The sequence below is a fragment of the Ovis aries genome, chromosome 2 (assembly GCF_016772045.2).
Source record: "Ovis aries strain OAR_USU_Benz2616 breed Rambouillet chromosome 2, ARS-UI_Ramb_v3.0, whole genome shotgun sequence".
Lineage (NCBI taxonomy): Eukaryota > Metazoa > Chordata > Mammalia > Artiodactyla > Bovidae > Ovis > Ovis aries.
This window is the reverse complement of record NC_056055.1, coordinates 18982600-19002530: the sequence shown is the minus strand read 5'-3', so window position 1 is coordinate 19002530 and position 19931 is coordinate 18982600. Positions and strand designations below refer to the sequence as shown.

At 38.3% G+C, this 19931-nt stretch overlaps 1 protein-coding gene across 2 annotated transcripts in view; it reads left to right on the top strand.

The window, feature by feature from the left end:
• Positions 1 to 1111: 1111 nt before the first annotated feature.
• SMC2 (structural maintenance of chromosomes 2) overlaps positions 1112 to 19931 on the top strand; it is a 52208-nt gene continuing 33388 nt past the window's right edge. Inside the window, exons 1-10 of one of the 2 annotated variants that reach the window (XM_060410813.1) lie at positions 1112 to 1457; positions 2854 to 3078; positions 3705 to 3854; positions 5789 to 5911; positions 6511 to 6549; positions 10212 to 10322; positions 10517 to 10561; positions 11812 to 12045; positions 14799 to 14948; positions 18033 to 18266. In XM_060410813.1, coding sequence (XP_060266796.1) covers positions 2911 to 3078; positions 3705 to 3854; positions 5789 to 5911; positions 6511 to 6549; positions 10212 to 10322; positions 10517 to 10561; positions 11812 to 12045; positions 14799 to 14948; positions 18033 to 18266 — 1254 coding nt within the window. In that variant the 5' untranslated portion in view covers positions 1112 to 1457; positions 2854 to 2910. Of the gene's footprint in view, positions 1458 to 1630; positions 1802 to 2853; positions 3079 to 3704; positions 3855 to 5788; positions 5912 to 6510; positions 6550 to 10211; positions 10323 to 10516; positions 10562 to 11811; positions 12046 to 14798; positions 14949 to 18032; positions 18267 to 19931 lie in introns of those variants that run through there. The other variant, XM_027964163.2, reaches the window with a different exon arrangement.

Below are 19931 nucleotides of genomic sequence, written 5' to 3'. Positions count from 1 at the left end.
GCTGTGGAGTATAGGGGATGAAGGAATCACCATAGACAAAGCTAAGTGTTAGTTATTCAGTAGTGTCCCACTCTTTGCAACCCCATGGACTGTAGCCCGCTAGGGTCCTCTGTCCATGTGATTTCCCAGGCAAGAATACTGGAGTGGGTAGCCATTCCCTTCTCTAGGATATCTTCCCAATCCAAGGATCAAACCCTGGTCTCCTGCCTTGCAGGCACATTCTTTACTATCTGAACCACTATGAAATAGCAACAAGACAAAAATAACTGACTGAATGATGTTAGGCCTGTAACGACTGACTTATCTAAGTGGGTGAGATAAGAGTAAATAAAGTAATTTTTCTTATACAAACAGGAAACCCCCACAAAACTTTTAATTCTCCCAAGTAGAAAAGATTTTCAAATCAATGGCCCATTCTTGGTAGCTTGACTGGTGTCCAATACTGCAAAGTCGAGGCCGAGAAAGGAATTTTAAATATATAACCCCAAATTAGCATGCTGGCCGCATCATCTCTTTTATACATCACCTAGGGAAAGCACCATAGAGCACGATGAAGCTATTTCCTTCCTAACTCATTAATATCAACATGCTTAACTGTAAGTAAACTGGCCGTTTTTTGTTTTTAAGAAAAATACACGCTGACAACAGCATCTGTTATTACTAGCACTGGAGTCTGTACATTAAGAGAAGTAAACATTAGCTCTGGAGCAAGACCGCGTGGAAAAAAACCTCAGCTTTCCCACTTACTACTTGGAATAAGTTGCTTAACCTGGGACTCAGTATGCTCATTTGTAAAATGAGAACAATAACGCGGATTTCATAGGGTTGCTAAGATTTTAACAAGCGCCTGAAACACAACCTGGCACCCGAAATCAGTAAATATCAGCTGTTATAAGGTGTTCCCCCTAAAATTCTCTGAAATGTTAGTTCTGCCATTGCTTATCATTCCACAGCTTTTCAGAGAAACGAGGGAAACTCCTATTCGTCCAGCCTCTACTATCAGCCCCACTCAACTTCTCCCGCGAGCGCTGCATCTGGTGACAGTCTTATCGGCTGTTTGGGACAGGAAACCCGAGCCCTCCAAGGTCCTTCGCCGGCGAGGGGCGGAGCCAGAACTCGATCCAGTCCTCAGAAGTTCGTTCGGCGCCGCCCCAGCCGCAACAAGGTGCAGCTTCCATTTAGAGGACCCTGGCCCAGCCCAGGGGGATTCTGAAGCAGAACGAGGAAACCGACACGAAGCCATCCTGCCTCCGGTACTCGGAGACCACGGGGTCCTGCCCCACTGAAGCCCGCCGGGCCTGAGAGTAGGCGGGGATTTCCGGGCGCGATGGCGGCCAGAGCCGGCCTGCGGCAGGGCGGGGCCGGCGAGCGCGAGGACCCCAGGCTGAGGTGTGGGGCTGCCCGAGGTGTGCCGGATACCGAGCTCAACATTTGCCGCCGACTTCTTTAGTCCTCAGGTCCGACCCGTCGCTTTTCCTGAGCCGTCCTCTTCTCGACCTTCTTTTCTATCTCTTTGTCCCTTTAACTGCTTGATGGAAGAGAAAAATGGAACTTTTAAGTCAGGCATCTCTGAGGCACCAGCCGATGGAATAGGTAGTGGAGGTGGGGTCCTGTGATCGCGCCGAAATTCAAAGGCAAAAATAGTTCCGCTCCGGTGCCGCGCGCGGGGCAGATGTAGGAGCAGCTTTGGTGGCATTCGCCTCTTAGCGCCCGAAGCTGGGCGAGACTGGCGCACTCTGCCCTAGTGGCTAGGAAGAGCTTGCGCCTCAAGCCCAGGCGACCTGACGCAGCGGCGAGGCAGGTGCGTGCGCGCGGCCGGTTGGGCCTAGCCGGGCATTCCTGGCGGGAGATGGGCGTCGGGGCCTGGGGAGCAGAATAGCAAGGAACTTCAGAGTAAATTTAGTCCTAAAGGGATTCCTAGCAGAATGACTAGTTCCTGTCCAGCCTTGGAGTAGGGCGAGTAAGGGTTGACAGAAAGCCCTGGTGGGGCGAGGGAAGAGCCTGAGTAAAAGCAAAAGCCTTCAGCTATTTATCTGGGGGGTATATCTACTGATATTTAAGAAATATTTACAGACCACCCACCCATCCCGCGCCTTCGAGTCAGGCAGTATTCTGGCATACAACGGTGAATGTAGAAGATGCTACGGAAGATTACATTATGATAGGTTGGGTAGAGCAATAAGTAAGTACTGATTAGTGTTAGCTGTAAGTCCGTGAAGGAAAAAGCAGAGAGGGAATGGGACCTAGTTAGGTGACGTTTGAGTAAAGACGTGAGTGATGTAAAGGAGAGTGAGTCGTGTCAGTGTGCGGGATAAGTGCATTCTGGGCAAAGGGGATGCAATGGTAAATGATCAGTAGTCTGTGTTAGCGGGAGTATGATAACGGTGGAAGATTATAAGCCTGGAGAAGTAGGTGGTTGGCTTCTAGGTTCAATTAACTTCTGTGTATGTGCGTGCTAAGTCACTTCAGTCGTGTCTGACTCTTTGCGACCCCATGGACTGTAGCTCACCAGGCTCCTCTGTCCATGGGGATTCTCCTGGAAAGAATCCTGGAGTGGGTTGCCCTGCCCTCCACCAGGGGATCTTCCCTACCTAGGGATGGAACCCACATCTCCCGTGGCTCCTGCATTGCAAGAAATTTCCTTTATCGCTGAGCCATCGGGAAGCCCAGTTAACTTCTAAATAGAGGCTAATTCTTGTATATTTTTAAGTTAAAGAAAGATACCTTTACATCAGAGGAAATAGCTCAGGAAGTGGCTGTTTTGTTTCTATTGCGCTGTCATTATGATGTAGTCTATTTATTATGATTCCAGTTTTACATTCCACTTATGCGTTGTTTTTCTGTTTTGTACAGAACTGCTTTGTGGCTTGATTTCTAGCAGAGATTTACCTATCCGAGTCAGTAGTGAAAATGCACATTAAGTCAGTCATTCTTGAGGGATTCAAGTCCTATGCTCAGAGGACTGAAGTCAATGGTTTTGACCCTCTGTTCAATGCTATCACTGGTTTAAATGGTAGTGGAAAATCCAACATATTGGACTCCATCTGCTTTTTGCTGGGCATCTCCAACCTGTCTCAGGTAAAGTGTAAACTTTCTGATGTATGTGAATTTAAGTTTGAGAAACCTCAAGGGAATCTTTGCACTTGGAGAGGACCAGTATTACCAATATTCTCTTCATTTGCATTCTTACCTGAATTTTCTTCTACCTCACTGCAGTCCTTTAAAGGTAAGTATTTTAACTCCATATTTTAGGTGAGAACATAGAAACTTAGAGGAGTTGCTTAAGGTTAATCCTTTAAAGATGTTTGAAGCAACATTGAAACTCACACATTTTCATTCCAGAGTTTGTATGCTTTCCACCTGCACCCACCCTCATTATAATGTCTTTTCAGGATCTACTATTGGGATTGAATGAATAATGAAATTTTTAGACACTGTCTTTCCATAAATTTTTCAAATGAGCTCTTGTTAAGAAATGAGTAGAAAACAGTTTAGTTCAGGATTAGAAAGGTCCTATGGAGAGAGAGGCCCATTTCAGGTTGATGCCCATTTTCTTTGCTTTCCTTGCCTATGAATACCACTGCCTGTTCTTGACTTCTTAATGGATACTACATGGGTGGTTTTCCAACAGCAAGAAAGCTATTTTTAGTGCTATTTTGTACAGTACTGAGTTTTGTAACTGATAAACTTTTCCTTTATTTTAGGTTCGGGCTTCTAACTTACAAGATTTAGTTTACAAAAATGGGCAAGCTGGTATTACAAAAGCCTTGGTGTCAATCACCTTTGATAATTCTGACAAAAAGCAGAGTCCTTTAGGATTTGAGGTTCATGATGAAATTACAGTAACAAGGCAGGTGAGTGAGTGACTACTAAACATTTGGTTACCTAAACGCTTGCGTGTCTCATGTGCATTTTGGCAATACGATTACTGGAAAGTTGATCAGCAAAACTGATGGATCAAATACTGCCTAGATTCCTTAAGAATATCTTGTTTTGCTTAAGCAAATTCCACCATTTACCAAGTGGATTGAAAGGGATGTGAAATCCATCCGTATAAGCACTCAGCCATGCTTATTTAAACCATAAACCATACACTTGAGTCTCTCTGTGCTAGAACGCCTGTAGTTCTTGGGATTTCACTGTTTCCTGAGGTAACCCACTCTATTTTTGGTAATTAGAAAGTTATTCTTATAAATTGAGCCGTACTGTAGTGTTGTTTTCAGATTTTACACGTAAATCCTAGTTATCTTGAGAGCACCAAGATAACATGTAATTTATTCTTTATTTCAATATATCAGTGTTCTCCTGTAAGTGTGTTTTCTAAGCTAAATTCTCTAGGTCTTTCAATTGATATTTAGTTGTTTCTAGGTCTTCCACTTGTGTCATCACATGGAATGCAAATTTGCTCCAGTTTTATTTATACACACACATATATATGTATTTTAATGGTTGGCACTTCAAATTGCATGTGCCAGAATTGGTCTGGCTGGGACAGGATTAAGCAGAATTGTCACTTCTTTCATTTTAAGTACTCTACTTCTATTTTTCTCAATATGATGTTGAAGAGTTCATGATATATTATGAACTCATATCTGATTTACTTAAAATCACTCTTAAGTTGTTCCTGTTATTACTTAAGCCATATACTGCCATTTCTGCATCTAAGCAGGTTCTTGAAACCAATGGAGGACCTTAACATTTGTCCCTTAAAATCTTTTTATCTTACTATAATCAGACCGTGTTTTCAGTTTGTCAGAGTTTTATCTTTAAAAATTCTGTTAATTCTCATTTACTTTTCATCTTAGCATTATGTAGCTTACAGATTTCCATCTGTATGTTAATGAAAACTCCGGTTGAAAAAAAAAAAAGGATTAACTATATTGGGACAAAATCCTGTTCTCTGTCTTTAAACATCTATCAAATAATTACCTCTTCAGGATTTGAAGAAAATCTGCTACTAATCTACCCAGAATTCCTGTCCTCTTGTGGTCCATATGACTGTTTCTTCACCAGAATTTTGTTATAAAGACTTCCTCACATTTCTTTAGGCTATATTAGGATTGTTGTTCAAATATTAAGAAATGATCTACCACCCTAATACTGTCAGGAAAAGAAGTGAACTCATATTTATTTAATATTAAGGGCTTGATGTGTGCTGGGCATTCTCAAATGCACGGGGAAATACAGATAGAATGAGAAACAGATCTTGTCTTTAAGGACCTCAGCAAATGGATGAGGCAGTCATACCTCCAAAATGACAATGTACGTGCTGTAGTAGACTGAACAAGCTGTTATCTAGTGTAAGTTGCTCCTATTAAACCCATGCTGCAGTTCCATGATTGTTCTTTTTCTTTCAAATATTCACAAGTCTTATCTTTTATCAATAGTTCTAGAGTCTTGACAAGGATTGTTACTAAAACTGTGTGTCTTTTGTTTTTGGTATTTGACTCCTTTGGAAATCAAAAAGTGGAGGAAGATGGGTCAGCCTCTGAGTAAGGAAAGTTGTAGAAGAGGGTGATCAGGGATAGAAGCTGCATTCTATACATCCTTGGAGACATAAAGGTGGAAGGCACCTTAAAAACCGTGGGAGGTTAGGAGGCCCTAGATTAGAAGCCAGTCTCACATTGTTTTTGACCATGTTATACTTTTTCTTTACTGTTTACCCTAGATTCATTTTATTTATCATTAGTTGGAAAAAACAAATAAAAGATAATATATTTGGGAATTTTTCATCTTCACTCAAGATATGTGTGTTCATTTATGTCTTTCAAAATTATTTCCTTTGCAGGTAGTTATTGGTGGCAGAAATAAATATTTAATCAATGGAGTAAATGCAAACAATACCAGAGTATACGATCTCTTCTGTTCTGTTGGTCTTAATGTTAACAACCCTCACTTTCTCATCATGCAGGTATTTTGTTTGTGGACTTTATATCTCTTTCATAATAGTTTTGGCATCTTTTTAACTTACGGGGGAAATACTTCTGTTTGAATTTTCCTTTTTTAATTTGCTGTTAGGCTGATGTTTGGGCACCTGTTTATAAATGTGGGTTAGTTATTTGTACTTATGTGTTCTGGTATATTGCATACATTTGAATTTTGAAGAATATCTGGAATTAATTTTCTTTGACTTATCTTGAAGGGCTATTGTTCTAAAAAATCAAGAGATGTTCAGTAATTATACCAACATTTATTTACACACTTACCCATTTTAGAGTTGGAGACTTATTACATCATTCCCTGTCTCAGAAAAAGTCTTGAGTTGACTTTGTATTATTTATGTAATTTATATCACTAGTAAGAAAGTAAGTAGTAAAATTCTATAATTAAAAGCTACCCTTGTTCTCAAATCTTAAAAAAGAAACATCTTTTCATGTAGGTGGGAGAAATAACTGCCCAAAGATTTGTATATTAGGATATAACAGCTTTAGTACAGATAAACATGTATGCCTTTAGGTTATTCTTTCTGAATTTATTGTTATTACAGTAAGTTTGTCATTTTATTTTCAGGGCCGAATTACAAAAGTGATGAATATGAAACCTCCAGAGGTAAGAGCACTCTTTAGGTGCAGTAAAAATAGTAATTGTAGATAACTGTCTTAATCTTTTAGCTAATCAATTTTTAAACATAATTTTTCCATTATTAAAATTCTTGGGAACATTTATTTAAGAATGATTAGTGGATAAAATAATTTTGTTTTTTAATATTTGACACCATGCCCTAGGTTTTTTTAAGTGATATAATGTAAACTTTCAGAGCCTTAGTTTCCTCATCCATAAACTGGAGTCTGTAACCTTTACCTCAAGATCTATTCTGAGGATTAAATCAGAATCTTTAAAAGAAGTAAAAGGAAAGTCCTAGGACCTTGTTAAGCAGTTTTTTTAAGTTTTTTTTTTTAATTGAGATATAATTGATAAAGTAGTTTCAGGTGTATACCAAAAAGGTTTGATACATATACAGGATTCAGTATATATGTATATCACAAAATGATCACCGCAGTTTAGTCAACATTGATCACTGTATCAACGTGATATATTGATGTGATCATCTTTCAGAATTTTTTTGAAGATAAAATTATACTGTCTACAATTTTCAAATATGCAGTTAAGTATTATCAACTATAGTCACCATGTACATTACATCCCCAGGACCTTTTACTTTATAACTGGCACTTTTAACTTTTGCTCACCACCTATCCCCCACCTTTGTCAGCCACTAATCTGTTTTCTGTATCTATGAGTTCAGTTTTGGGTTTTTTTTTAAAGATCCTACATGTAAGTGAAATTACACTGTATTATCTTTCTGTCAGGCTTATTTCACTTAGCATAATGGCCGTGTGTTCTATCCATGCTGTTGCAAATGGCAGGATTTCCTTTTTGTACTTTCATGCATTGGAGAAGGAAATGGCAACCCACTCCAGTGTTCCTGCCTGGAGAATCCCGGGGACAGAGGAGCCTGGTGGGCTGCCGTCTATGGGGTTGCACAGAATCGGACATGACTGTAGCGACTTAGCAGCAGCAGCAGCAGCATGCCTAAATAACATTCTATTAAATTTATATATATAAATATTGTATTCTTTATCCATTCATCCATCAGTGGACACTTAGGTTGTTTCCATGTTTAACTGTAACAAATGATGTTGCAGTGAACATGGAAGTGCAGATATCTTTTCAAATTAGGGTCTTTGGTTCCCTCAGATAAATGTCCCGAAGTAGAATTATTGGATCATATGGTAGTTCTATTTTTAATTTTTTGAGGAACCTCCATGCTATTTCCCATAATGGATACATCAGTTTACAGTCCCACAGACAGTATACAGGTTTTCCCTTTTCTCCACATACTAACCAGTCTTTGTTATTTTTTGTCTTTTTGATAAAAGCCATTTTGACAGGTGATGTCTCATTGTGGTTTTGATTTGTATTTGCCTGATTTGTATTTGTGGATGGTTTCCTTTCCTATGCAGAAGCCTTTTAGTTTGATGTAGTCCTGCTTGTTTATTTTTGGTTTTAGTGCCTTTGCTTTTGGTATCAAATCCAAAAAAAAAAAAAAAAAAAATCATCACTAACACAGATGTCGGGAGCTTACCACTTACTTTTTTTCTAGGAGTTCTATGTGCCCATACAGTATTAAAAGAAATTTTGGTTCTAAAGTAGCTTTTCTCAGCTCGTGTTCCATGTCAGAGTTAAACCCTATGGGAAGAGATTTGAGTGAAATTAATTCATTAGATATAATGGATTGCTTAAGACATTAAGACTTAATTTTGTTTTGGAGCCCCCTTGAGAAGAGTTGATATGAAGGAATAAATGTTTTGTATAAGAGCAAAGGCTCTTTTGGCATTTTTATCTATGGAGAAGAACTAAAAAGACAACTGATAATTGATGATACTAGTCTGGTTTAACCATAGGTCACACTTAACTTTCTGCAGATAACATCTTAAGGGAAACTTCTCATTCAAAATCTGCCCAATATATAGAAATCAAACTAGTTTTCAGAGAAATAATCCTCTTGAGGTAGGGATTGATAGTGATTAGAAGCTTCTGATAAGGGAGTGCTAAAAAATTGTCCTTATAAAATTATAATTAGTGTTTGCCTTTTTCAGTGTACTCACGTGAGTTACTTTACTTCTCAATGGCACTGAGATACTTTCAGTCCTCAGCAGATGAAGAAAGAGGAACAGGGAAAACTAAGTTACTTGCCCAAGTTCTTAAAGTATCTGCCACAGTTGGAATGTAAATGTTAGGCCACGCTTCATCTTTGTAGGAACAAAACAGCTCAAGTCTCACTTGGAACAGTTTTAAGTAGAAATTTATAAATTGAAGTATTAGTTAGCTTTTACTTTCTTCTTATATTTGAAGGAAAAGAGAAAGGAGGAATGAAAGGTTGTTGCTGAATGAAAAAAGGCGGCCAGGGTTCTTGGCCTCCGGAGGAGAAGAATTCAACCTGGGGCCAGAGACTAGGCTTGATCGCTCAGAGCTTTGTGTGATAATGTTTTATTAAAGTATAAAGGAGATAGAGAAAGCTTCTGACATAGGCATCAAAAGGGGGCAGAAAGAGTACCCCACTTCTAATCTTCAGCTGGATGTTATATACAGTCACTAGCAGTCTCTTCTCTTGCCTGGAGAATCCCAGGGACAGGGGAGCCTGGTTGGATCTCAGAGTTGGACATGACTGAAGCGACTTAGCAGCAGCGGGCAGTCTGTTAATGAAAGAAAGGAATGTCTTAAAACTCAGAATGGCACCAAGCCCCTTACCCATAAGATGCATTTTGGGATAACCTTGGCACCAAATGGTTCATCCTGGGCCATAAAATGATTAACTTCAATCTTGTAGAAGGACAGATTACCATACAAATAGTTTCGTTTACATAGATTCAGTTCAGTTCAGTTCAGTCTCAGTCGTGTCCGACTCTTTGCGACCCCATGGACTGTAGCCCACCAGGCTCCTCCGTCCATGGGATTCTCCAGGCAAGAGTACTGGAGTGGTTTGCCATTTCCTTCTCCAGGGGATCGTCCCGACCCAGGGATCGAACCCAGGTCTCCCGCATCATAGGCAGACGCTTTAACCTCTGGGAAACAATATCTGCGTATAACATACTGGTTTGTCAAGTAGGTTCTGAGCCAAGAGGCCAAACCTGCTTGAAGACAGAGTCTGGGGTAAATGCATAGTACATTAGCATAGCTTAAGACAAACATTTCCATAAGAAAAATGCATTGGTTATCTCAAGGTTTGAGAATAGTTAACTTCAGGTGAAACCAGGTGTCGTTATGGCAACACAGTATTTTAAGAAAAACCTCCTTTTAAATTTGTATAGAGAAGGAAAAAAATATCGCTAGTTTGTTTCCTCTTGCCAATTAAGAGAGATAAAAATGTCTGACACTTGCAGGCTATTTCCTCCCTTTGGAGACCCCTGGCCTTCCTGCCTGTTACCCTCTCAGGAATTACTGGCTTCAGTTTTCAAAGATACGTACTCTGGAACCTCAGTGTAGCATAAAGTTTGATTTTAGAATTGGAGTGAAGGCCAGAAATAATTGTTGAATCTTAGGGTTATAGATAATATGTACATTTTTTTTAATGTACTTAACTTTTATGGTCCTTAACTATTTTGTTAAGTTACTTCATGGCGTTAAGGCCTTAAGTAATATCCTAATGTAAATTCCAGTGAGACTCACTGGCTTTGATTCTTAAAACATTAATGCAATTATCTTTCCAGATTTTGTCCATGATAGAAGAAGCAGCTGGAACCAGGATGTATGAATACAAAAAACAAAATGCTCAGAGGACTATAGAAAAAAAGGAGGCTAAGCTGAGAGAAATTAAGACGGTAATTAAATTTATATAAAATATTTTTAGGGAAGAGAGTACTTTTCTTTTAGAGTTTCTCTGCTGTAAAAGAGGGAAATTTTACCACACCTGTCCTCTCCCCAGCCTTTGGTCAGTTTTCCTTAGTCTCTTACCTTTTAAATTTCTTTAGTGGTACTTCACGTACTCAAAAATATTTTTTCCTTTATTTTCCAGATACTTGAAGAAGAAATTACTCCAACCATTCAAAAATTAAAAGAGGTGTGTACTGTATATGTGAGGACAGCCAGCTAGAATGTCTCTCAAAATTGGTGATGAATCCATGATGATACTCATGGGGGTGACATGTGTTCCATTCCTCAGAAGTGTTTCTTGGAGATGAGATAAGGAGTTAGAGTTGATAGTCCATGCTCAACCTTCTGCTTATAGGGGACAGTGCATTTCGTATCTGTTAAGTCATAATGGTTTTAGAGATTGACTGTCATAATCTCAGAAAGCAACATGCCAGATTTTCATTCTTTGTTGAAGACAAGTGTAAATCTAAATTTTCCTGGATAGTTAGAATTGAGTGGAATAAATATTTCTTACAGGTATGGTACTCTTAGAACCTCTTGGTAGAGTGAGTAACTTCTAGGGTAAGAGGGGTTATCACTAAAATTACTGCTGTCAAGGCAGTTAGTAGATAATAGGTATTGAAACAGATGGCTGTTTTCTCTATAATCTTTGCACTTCTGACATCATATCACTGTTTCAGTGAAAGTATTTTAAGTCATGTATTTAGAAATTTCTTACATGTTCATTAAAATTTGATAATTCTCAAGCACTGAATCTATACAGTAGCATAGATGTAATTGGAAAAAGTGAAAAATTGTGAACTTTAAGGCTCTGCTTTTGTATGTATGATTTAGTAGAAAAACACTAGTTCATGAGTTTAAACCTAGGTGTCATATTTGATTTTGCCAAATTCTATATCTGATAATATGAAGAGCTTATTTAATCACCCTGAATTTGTTTCTTCATCTGCAGATTGGGAATTTTCATTGTTAACTTTGTCCTAGTAGGTACCAGTGGGAATGAAGTTTAGTAATATGTGAACAAATATTTATAAATAGTTATATGAATTAATATAGGGTGGGCATCTTGGTAATAGTACTACAAAATACATTTAATAGTGTATCATTCATGGTTTTATAGTTTTATAGACTTATTCCCACTAGTCTATGAATCTTACGACCATATTTCTTTGTTAATCCCAACTGTGTGGTTATATTTGAGAAGAAGTAGCCACAGTGAATTCACTAAGATGACATTACTATCTAAAAAGCCACAGTTCTAATGTTGTTTGAGCTTTCCTAAAATTAATAGTCCATAATTACCCAAATTTAAGACAAAATCTATTATATTTATTGTGTAATGGGAAATTTTTTATGTGTTGCTGTATTTAAATTCTTTCCAAATTTGTTTAAAAATATTAATGTAGAGTTATACGTTATTGGTGATTTCTCTTTTAGGAAAGATCTTCCTACTTGGAGTACCAAAAGCTATTGAGAGAAATAGAACATCTGAGTCGTTTATATATAGCTTATCAGTTTTTGCTGGCTGAAGATACTAAAGAACGCTCAGCTGAGGCATTAAAAGAAATGCAGGATAAAATTAAGAAGCTTCAAGAAGAAGTGTCTGAGAATGATAAAAAAATAAAAGCACTTAGTCATGAAATAGAAGAGTTGGAAAACAGAAAAGATAAGGTCAGACGTGTAAGAATAATAATACACTGAAAAATATTAAATTATGTAACTATTTTGGGTTTACTGGGCATTGTGTTCGCCAATGAAAAAAATTTATCTTGATGTATGATAATGATATAGTTTCAGTTCAGTTCAGTTGCTCAGTTGTGTCTGACTCTTTGTGACCCCATGGACTGCAGCACACCAGGCTTCCCTATCCATCACCAACACCTGGAGTTTACTCAGATTCATGTCCATTGAGTTGGTGATGCTATCCAACCATCTCATGCTCTGTCGTCCCCTTCTCCTGCCTTCAGTCTTTCCCAGCTTCAGGGTCTTTTCAAATGAGTCAGTTCTTCACATCAGGTGGCCAGAGTATTGGAGTTTCGGCATCAGTCCTTGCAGTGAATATTCAGAACTGAATCCCTTTAGGGTGGACTACTTGGATCTCCTTGCAGTCCAAGGGACTCTCAAGAGTTCTCCAACACCACAGTTCAAAAGCATCAATTCTTTGGTGCTCAGCTTTCTTTATAGTCCAACGCACATCCATACATGACTCCTGGAAAAACCATTGCTTTGACTAGATGGACCTTTGTTGGCAAAGTAATGTCTCTGCTTTTTAATATGCTATCTAGGTTGGTCATAACTTTTCTTCCAAGGAGCAAGCATCTTTTAGTTTCATGGCTGCAGTCACCATCTGCAGTGATTTTTGAGCCCAAAAGAATAAAATCTGTCACTGTTTCCTTTGTTTCCCCATCTATTTGCCATGAAGTGATGGGACCAGATGCCATGATCTTCATTTTCTGAATGTTGAGTTTTAAGCCAACTTTTTCACTGTCCTCTTTCACTGTCATCAAGAGGCTCTTTAGTTCTTCTTCACTTTCTGCCATAAGGATTGTGTCACCTACATATCCAAGGTTATTGGTATTTCTCCCGGCAATCTTCCAGCTTGTGCTTCATCCAGCCCAGCATTTCTTATGATGTACTCTGCATAGAAGTTAAATAAGCAGGGTGACAATACACACCCTTGACGTACTTCTTTTCCTGTTTGGAACCAGTCTGTTGTTCCAATACTTGTTATAACTGTTGCTTCTTGACCTGCATAGATTTCTCAAGAGGCAGGTCAGGTTGTCTGGTATTCTAAACTCTTTCAGAATTTTCCACAGTTTGTTGTGATCCACAAAGTCAAAGACTATGGCATAGTCAGTAAAGCAGAAATAGATGTTTTTCTGGAACTCTCTTGCTTTTTTGATGATCCAGCGGATGTTGGCAATTTGATCTTTGTTCCTCTGCCTTTTCTAAATCCAACTTGAACATCAGGAAGTTCATAGTTCATGTACTATTGAAGCCTGGCTTGGAGAATTTTGAGCATTCCTTTACTAGCGTGTGCTGCTGCTGCTGCTGCTGCTAAGTCGCTTCAGTCGTGTCTGACTCTGTGCAACCCTATAGACGGCAGCCCACCAGGCTCCCCCATCCCTGGGATTCTCCAGGCAAGAACACTGGAATGGGTTGCCATCTCCTTTTCCAGTGCATGAAAGTGAAAAGTGAAAGTGAAGTCGCTCAGTCGTGTCCTACTCTTTGCGACCCCATGGACTACAGCCTACTAGGCTCCTCCATCCATAGGATTTTCCAGGCAAGAGTACTAGAGTGGGGTGCCATCACCTTCTCTGACTAGCATGTGAGATGAGTGCTATTGTGTGGTAGTTTGAGCATTCTTTGGCATTTCCTTTTTGGGGATTGGAATGAAAATGGACCTTTCCAGTCCTGTGGCTGTTGCTGAGTTTTCCAAATTTGTTGGCATATTGAGTGCAACACTTTCACAGCATCATCTTTCAGGATTTGAAATAGCTCAACTGGAATTCCATTATTTCCACTAGCTTTGTTAGTAGTGATGCTTCCTAAGGCCCACCTGACTACATGTCCTGCATACAGATTTCTAAGGAGGTACTCACTCTAGGTGAGTGATCACACCATCATGATTATCTGGGTCTTGAATATCTTTTTTGTGTAGTTCTTCTGTATATTCTTGCCACCTCTTCTGAATATCTTCTGCTTCTGTTAGGTCCATACCATTTCTGTCCTTTATTGTGCCCATCTTTGCATGAAAAGTTCCCTTGATATCTCTAATTTTCTTGAAGAGATCTCTAGTCTTTCCCATTCTTTTATTTTCCTGTATTTCTTTGCATTGATCACTGAGGAAGGCTTTCTTATCTCTTCTTGCTATTTGGAATTCTGTTTTCAAATGAGTGTATCTTTCATTTCACTTTTGCTTTTCGCTTCTCGTCTTTTCACAGCTATTTGTAAGGCCTCCTCAGACAACTTTTGTGCCTTTTTGCATTTCTTTTTCTTAGGGATGGTCTTGATCCCTGCCTCCTGTACAATGTCACGAACCTCCATCCATAGTTCTTTAGGCACTCTGTCCATCGGATCTAATCTTTTGACTCTGTTTCTCACTTCCACTGTATAATCATAAGGGATTTGATTTAGGTCATACCTGAATGGTCTAGTGGTTTTCCTTACTTTCTTCAATTTAGGTCTGAATTTGACAATCAGGAGTTCATGATCTGAGCCACAGTCAGCTCCTGGTCTTGTTTTTGCTGTCTGTATAGAGCTTCTCCATCTTTGGCTGCAAAGAATATAATCAATCTGCTTCGATATTGACTGTCTGGTGATGTCCATGTGTAGAGTCCATAGTTTATTAAAAATAAATATATATAAATTATACGCTAACAGATTTTTAAGTATATGATTGAATTGGGTGCCTTTGATTATAGGAAGTTGGAGGTATACTTCGATCTTTAGAAGATGCTCTTACAGAAGCTCAGCGAGTTAATACTAAATCTCAAAGTGCCTTTGATTTCAAGAAGAAAAATCTGGCAAGTGAAGAGAACAAACGCAAAGAACTGGAGAAAAATATGGTAGAGGTAAGCAAATGAGAAGTGTAATTTAATTCTAGTAATATACATTCCTCCATTCTGTTAATGTTTATTGAGTGCCTGCTGTGGACCCAGGGTAATTGTTTAGGCTAGGATGTAGCAACTGACAAAATGACAGTAATGAACAAAATGCCTTGTGGGTCTTCATTCCAATGAGGAAAATGATGATAAAATAAGTGAAATATGAAGTATGTTATATAGTGGTAACTGATGAGGAGAAAAAAAGCAGTGGATAGGGTTAGTATTGAGCAGAGAGGTGCAGTCTGGAATTTTAAACTGGGTAAACATTAAAGGTCTTATTGGGAGGCTTGTATTTCATTAGAGACCTGAAAGTGATCAGAGAAGGATGTAGATAGATTGGGAGGCTCTGGGGGGAGATGTTCCAGACAAAAGAGCAGCAGCTGCCCCGAAGTGCCTAAGGTATTAGGAAAGCAGAGAGATGTAAAGCTGGTTACCACTGAGTAGTAGAGATGGGGTGTAGGATCACATGTGATTTTGCAGAATACATGAAGGACTTTGCCCTTTACTCTGAGTGGCATGGGAAGCTGCTGGAGTTGGTTGAGCACAACGGTGACATTTTAATATTTTGGTAGTACTATTCTTGCTGTTTTGAGGATAAATTAAAGGGAAGAAGTAGAGAAACTAGGTAGTAATTGGTAGTGCAGGTGATAGTCCTTGGATAGATGCAGTAGAAGGTGGAATATTAGAGAAGTTGTGGGATTTTATGTGTACTCTAAGGGTAGGCCAACAGATATACCCTGCAGATTTTTTTTTTTAATTAAAGTATAGTTCATTGGTTTAGAATGTTGTTTTCTGCTGTACAGCAGAGTGACTCAGTTATACATGTATTTTCTTTTTTTAATTTTCTTTTCCATTATGGTTTATCACAGGATATTGAATGTAGTTCCCTTTGTCATACAGTAAGACCTTATTGTTTATCCATCCCATACATAACAATTTGCGCCTGCTGATCCCAAACTCCCAGTCCTTCCCTCCCCTTCCCACTCTTCCCCTTGAAAACAAGTCTATTCTCTGTGTCTGTGAGTCTTTCTATTTTGTAGATAAGTTCATTTGTATCATATTTTAGGTTCCACATGAGTGATATCATGACGTTTGACTTTCTCTTTCTGACTGACTTCACTCAGTTTGATAACCTGTAGGTCCTTGGTATCCATTGATCCAGTGGCAATTTTTCATTCTTTTTAATGTCTGAGTAATATTCCAGTATGTATAACATCTTTATTGGTTCATCTGTCGATGGACATTTAGGTTGCTTCCATGTCTTTGCTACTATAAATAATGCCCAGCAGATTGGTGTTTGAATATGAAAGAGGACTGAAGGATAACTCCGGAGTTCTGTTGTTGACAGTTTGAAATATGGTTACCATTTGTTGAATGGCGAATAATAGGCTTGAGGAGATAGTTAGACATCTAAGTAAGGATATTGATTTGATAGTTGAAAATATGAACTTTGAATCCAAGTTAGAAATGCAAATCAAAATACATATTTTAGCATGCACCAGGGCTAATGGTCAGACTTCTTTATATATACTCATTTCTTCAGTGATCCCATCCAGCCCTGTACCCCTCAGTACCATCTACATGTTGATGCCTTTCAAACCTATAATTAACCTTGACTCCTTCTTTGAAGGACTCATTTGTCCAGCTATTTAATTGGCATTTTTATATGGATGACTTTAAAAAACTTGAAACTTAACATATCCAAAATAGAACTCTTAAAATTTTCCTCACCTACCCAAACCTGCCTGAGCTACTGAATTTTCCTCATGTAAGTAATGCTGCTGTTCACTCCAGAACCTGGAGTCCTGAATTTTCCTCTGTCTCCCAACCCTGTGGTATCTAATTCATCAACAGATTTTGTTGATTTTAAAAGTATATCCAGAATATCCAGATATATGTGTATATCCAGAATACAGCCACCTCTCACACTTCTTTCACTCCTCACGTGGTTCATGCCATCACCTCCCAGGAAGGTACTCAGTAGTATCCTCATTAGCTGTCTTTTTTTGCTTGCTCACTGTGTTCCAGCCACAGTTCCTCCAATACCCAAGCATATTCCTCAGAGCTTGGCAAGTGTACCATCCCCCTAGTATTTGCATGGTCACACCTTTTGTTTCGTTTAAGTTTCTGCTCAAAATGTCATCACAAAAAGGCCTTTTCTCATTACTCTTAAAATTGTAGTTCCATCATTTTTTGCTTTATTTATTTACTATGTCTTCCACCTTAGAAATGTAGGCTCCCTGAGGACCCTGTGTCTTTAATGTCTAGAATAATGCCTGGTACATGGTAAATATCTAAGAAATGCCCAGTGAATCATGAATTAAGTGAGCCAAATTTCTGATCACTTTCATGTAAATATGAGATTTTTTTTTCCTTTTGGTGCAGGTATCTCGTATAGGATTAGATATCTGGTTATTAGAGTGTTAGTCTTTCAGTCGTTCCAACTCTTTGTGATCCGATGGACTGTAGCCTCCTAGGCTCTTCTGTCCATGGAATTCTACAGGCAAGAAGACTGGAGTGGGTTATCATTCCCTTCTCCAGAGGATCTTCCTGACCAGGGATCAAACCGGGGTCTCCTGCATTGCAGGCAGATTCTTTACTTACTGTATGAACCACCAGGGAAGCTGTTCCCATAATAATTTAATACTTAAATTTTATGGCCTTTAATAGTTTATAAAAGCATTTTCATATACATGCTCTTAATCCTGAAATTTCTTTTATGCTTGGGGTAGAGTGGATATTATTTCAATATTATAGTTCTAGAATGTGATTTTTAGTTGTTTCAAGTGGTTTGTTTAAATTTGCAATAATATTTTAACTCATTCTCTCTCAGACTTGACTATAACATGGAATGAAGGTATTTCTTTTAGGATAAGAGGTACATTTATCGTAAAAATTGAGAAATTTCAAAATGAGAATAAAATATTTAAAATTATGGTTAAATTACCATGTTCACTTCAAATTGGTATGAAATTTGATGACATTAAAGGTATATATGTTTCAGTGGTTTTCTAAAATATGATACTTTCCGATTTCAAACTCTTCCTAAAGGATTCTAAAACTTTAGCAGCAAAGGAAAAAGAGGTTAAAAAAATAACAGATGGACTAAGTGCCCTTCAAGAAGCAAGTAATAAAGATGCTGAAGCTTTGGCCATTGCACAGCAGCACTTTAATGCTGTTTCTGCTGGTCTGTCCAGTAATGAAGATGGAGCAGAAGCAACTCTTGCTGGTCAGATGATGGCCTGTAAAAATGACATAAGTAAAACTCAGACAGAAGCCAAACAGGTAAGTATAGACAGTAAGAACTATGTGATTGCAGTTTTTATTTCTTTATTATTATTTTATTTTTTGTGAAGCTCCTTCACACTATGCTTTGGCGGTTGTTAAACAAAATGTTGAAAATATTCAGATAACTATCAACTATTACATTCTGCTGCTGCTTAGCACCTATAACAATGAAATTCATATATACTGATCACTACCTATTGACAATGTCGGTGTAAGAGGCCATAAAGCATAAAATACCTTTATAGATTAATTGAAATTTTAAGTGCAATAAATGTTCTGTTTTCAGCATTGTATGGAATACTTGAGGTTAGCGTATTTGTTTTCATCTTTTTGGTATTTTATTGACATTATAAAGTTGAAGTTTTAAGCTTTAATAGGAAAATAAAAACATCATCTTCACTTATATGCCTGCAACACTTAAAACTATAGCATTTCAGTGTCAAACTTACAGCATATACATTTTTCCGTCAATTTAACATCTTCTTGCTGTATACTTTTATTCCTCATCAATACAGTTAGGTGCACAGTTGGACAGCATAAATATATATAAGTGCAAATATGCATACCTAAGTGAAAAAGAAGGAAGTGATTTCTAGCTTTCCATTTTGTTTTTAATTTGATCAGTTCAGTTCAGTCGCTCAGTAGTGTCCTACTCTTTGTGACCCCATGAACTGCAGCACACCAGGCCCCCCTGTCCATCACCAACTCCCGGAGTTCACTCAGACTCATGTCCATCGAGTCAGTGATGCCATCCAGCCATCTCATCCTCTGTCATCCCCTTCTCCTCCTGCCCTCAATCCCTCCCAGCATCAGAGTCTTTTCCAGTGAGTCACCTCTTCACATGAGGTGGCCAAAGTACTGGAGTTTCAGCTTCAGCATCACTCCCTCCAAAGAACACCCAGGACTGATCTCCTTTAAAATGGACTGGTTGGATCTCCTTGCAGTCCACAGAACTCTTAAGAGTCTTCTCCAACACCACAGTTCAAAAGTATCAATTCTTCAGCACTCAGCTTTCTTCACAGTCCAACTCTCACATCCATACATGACCACTGGAAAAACCATAGCCTTGATGAGATGGACCTTTGTTGGCAAAGTAACGTCTCTGCTTTTGAATATGCTATCTAGGTTGGACATAACTTTTCTTCCAAAGAGTAAGTGTCTTTTAATTTCATGGCTGTAATCACCATTTGCAGTGATTTTGGAGCCCCAAAAAATAAAGTCTGACACTGTTTCCCCATCTATTTCCCACAAAGTGATGGAACCAGATGCCATGATTTTCATTTTCTGAATGTTGAGCTTTAAGCCAACGTTTTCACGCTCCTGTTTGACTTTCATCAAGAGGCTTTTAGTTCTTCTTCACTTTCCTCCATAAGTGTGGTGTCATCAACTAATGACAATTCTTTGATATTAACCTTTGAGCTCATTGATGTTAGTTTTATAAATATTAAAAATATAGACTTAAATTATAAGATATTTAATATTTGAGCATATATTCATTTATATTCTGAGTAGTATTTTGAGGAGAATACATTGGGGAATGATTGACCTGTTGATATAGTGATCCAAGTAGTCAGTTAAATTTTCAAGGCTGATGTCTCTTAAAACATTCTAAATCTGTGGCCATTTTATCACTAGCACTGTCTGCCTCGTATAGCCTGTTTT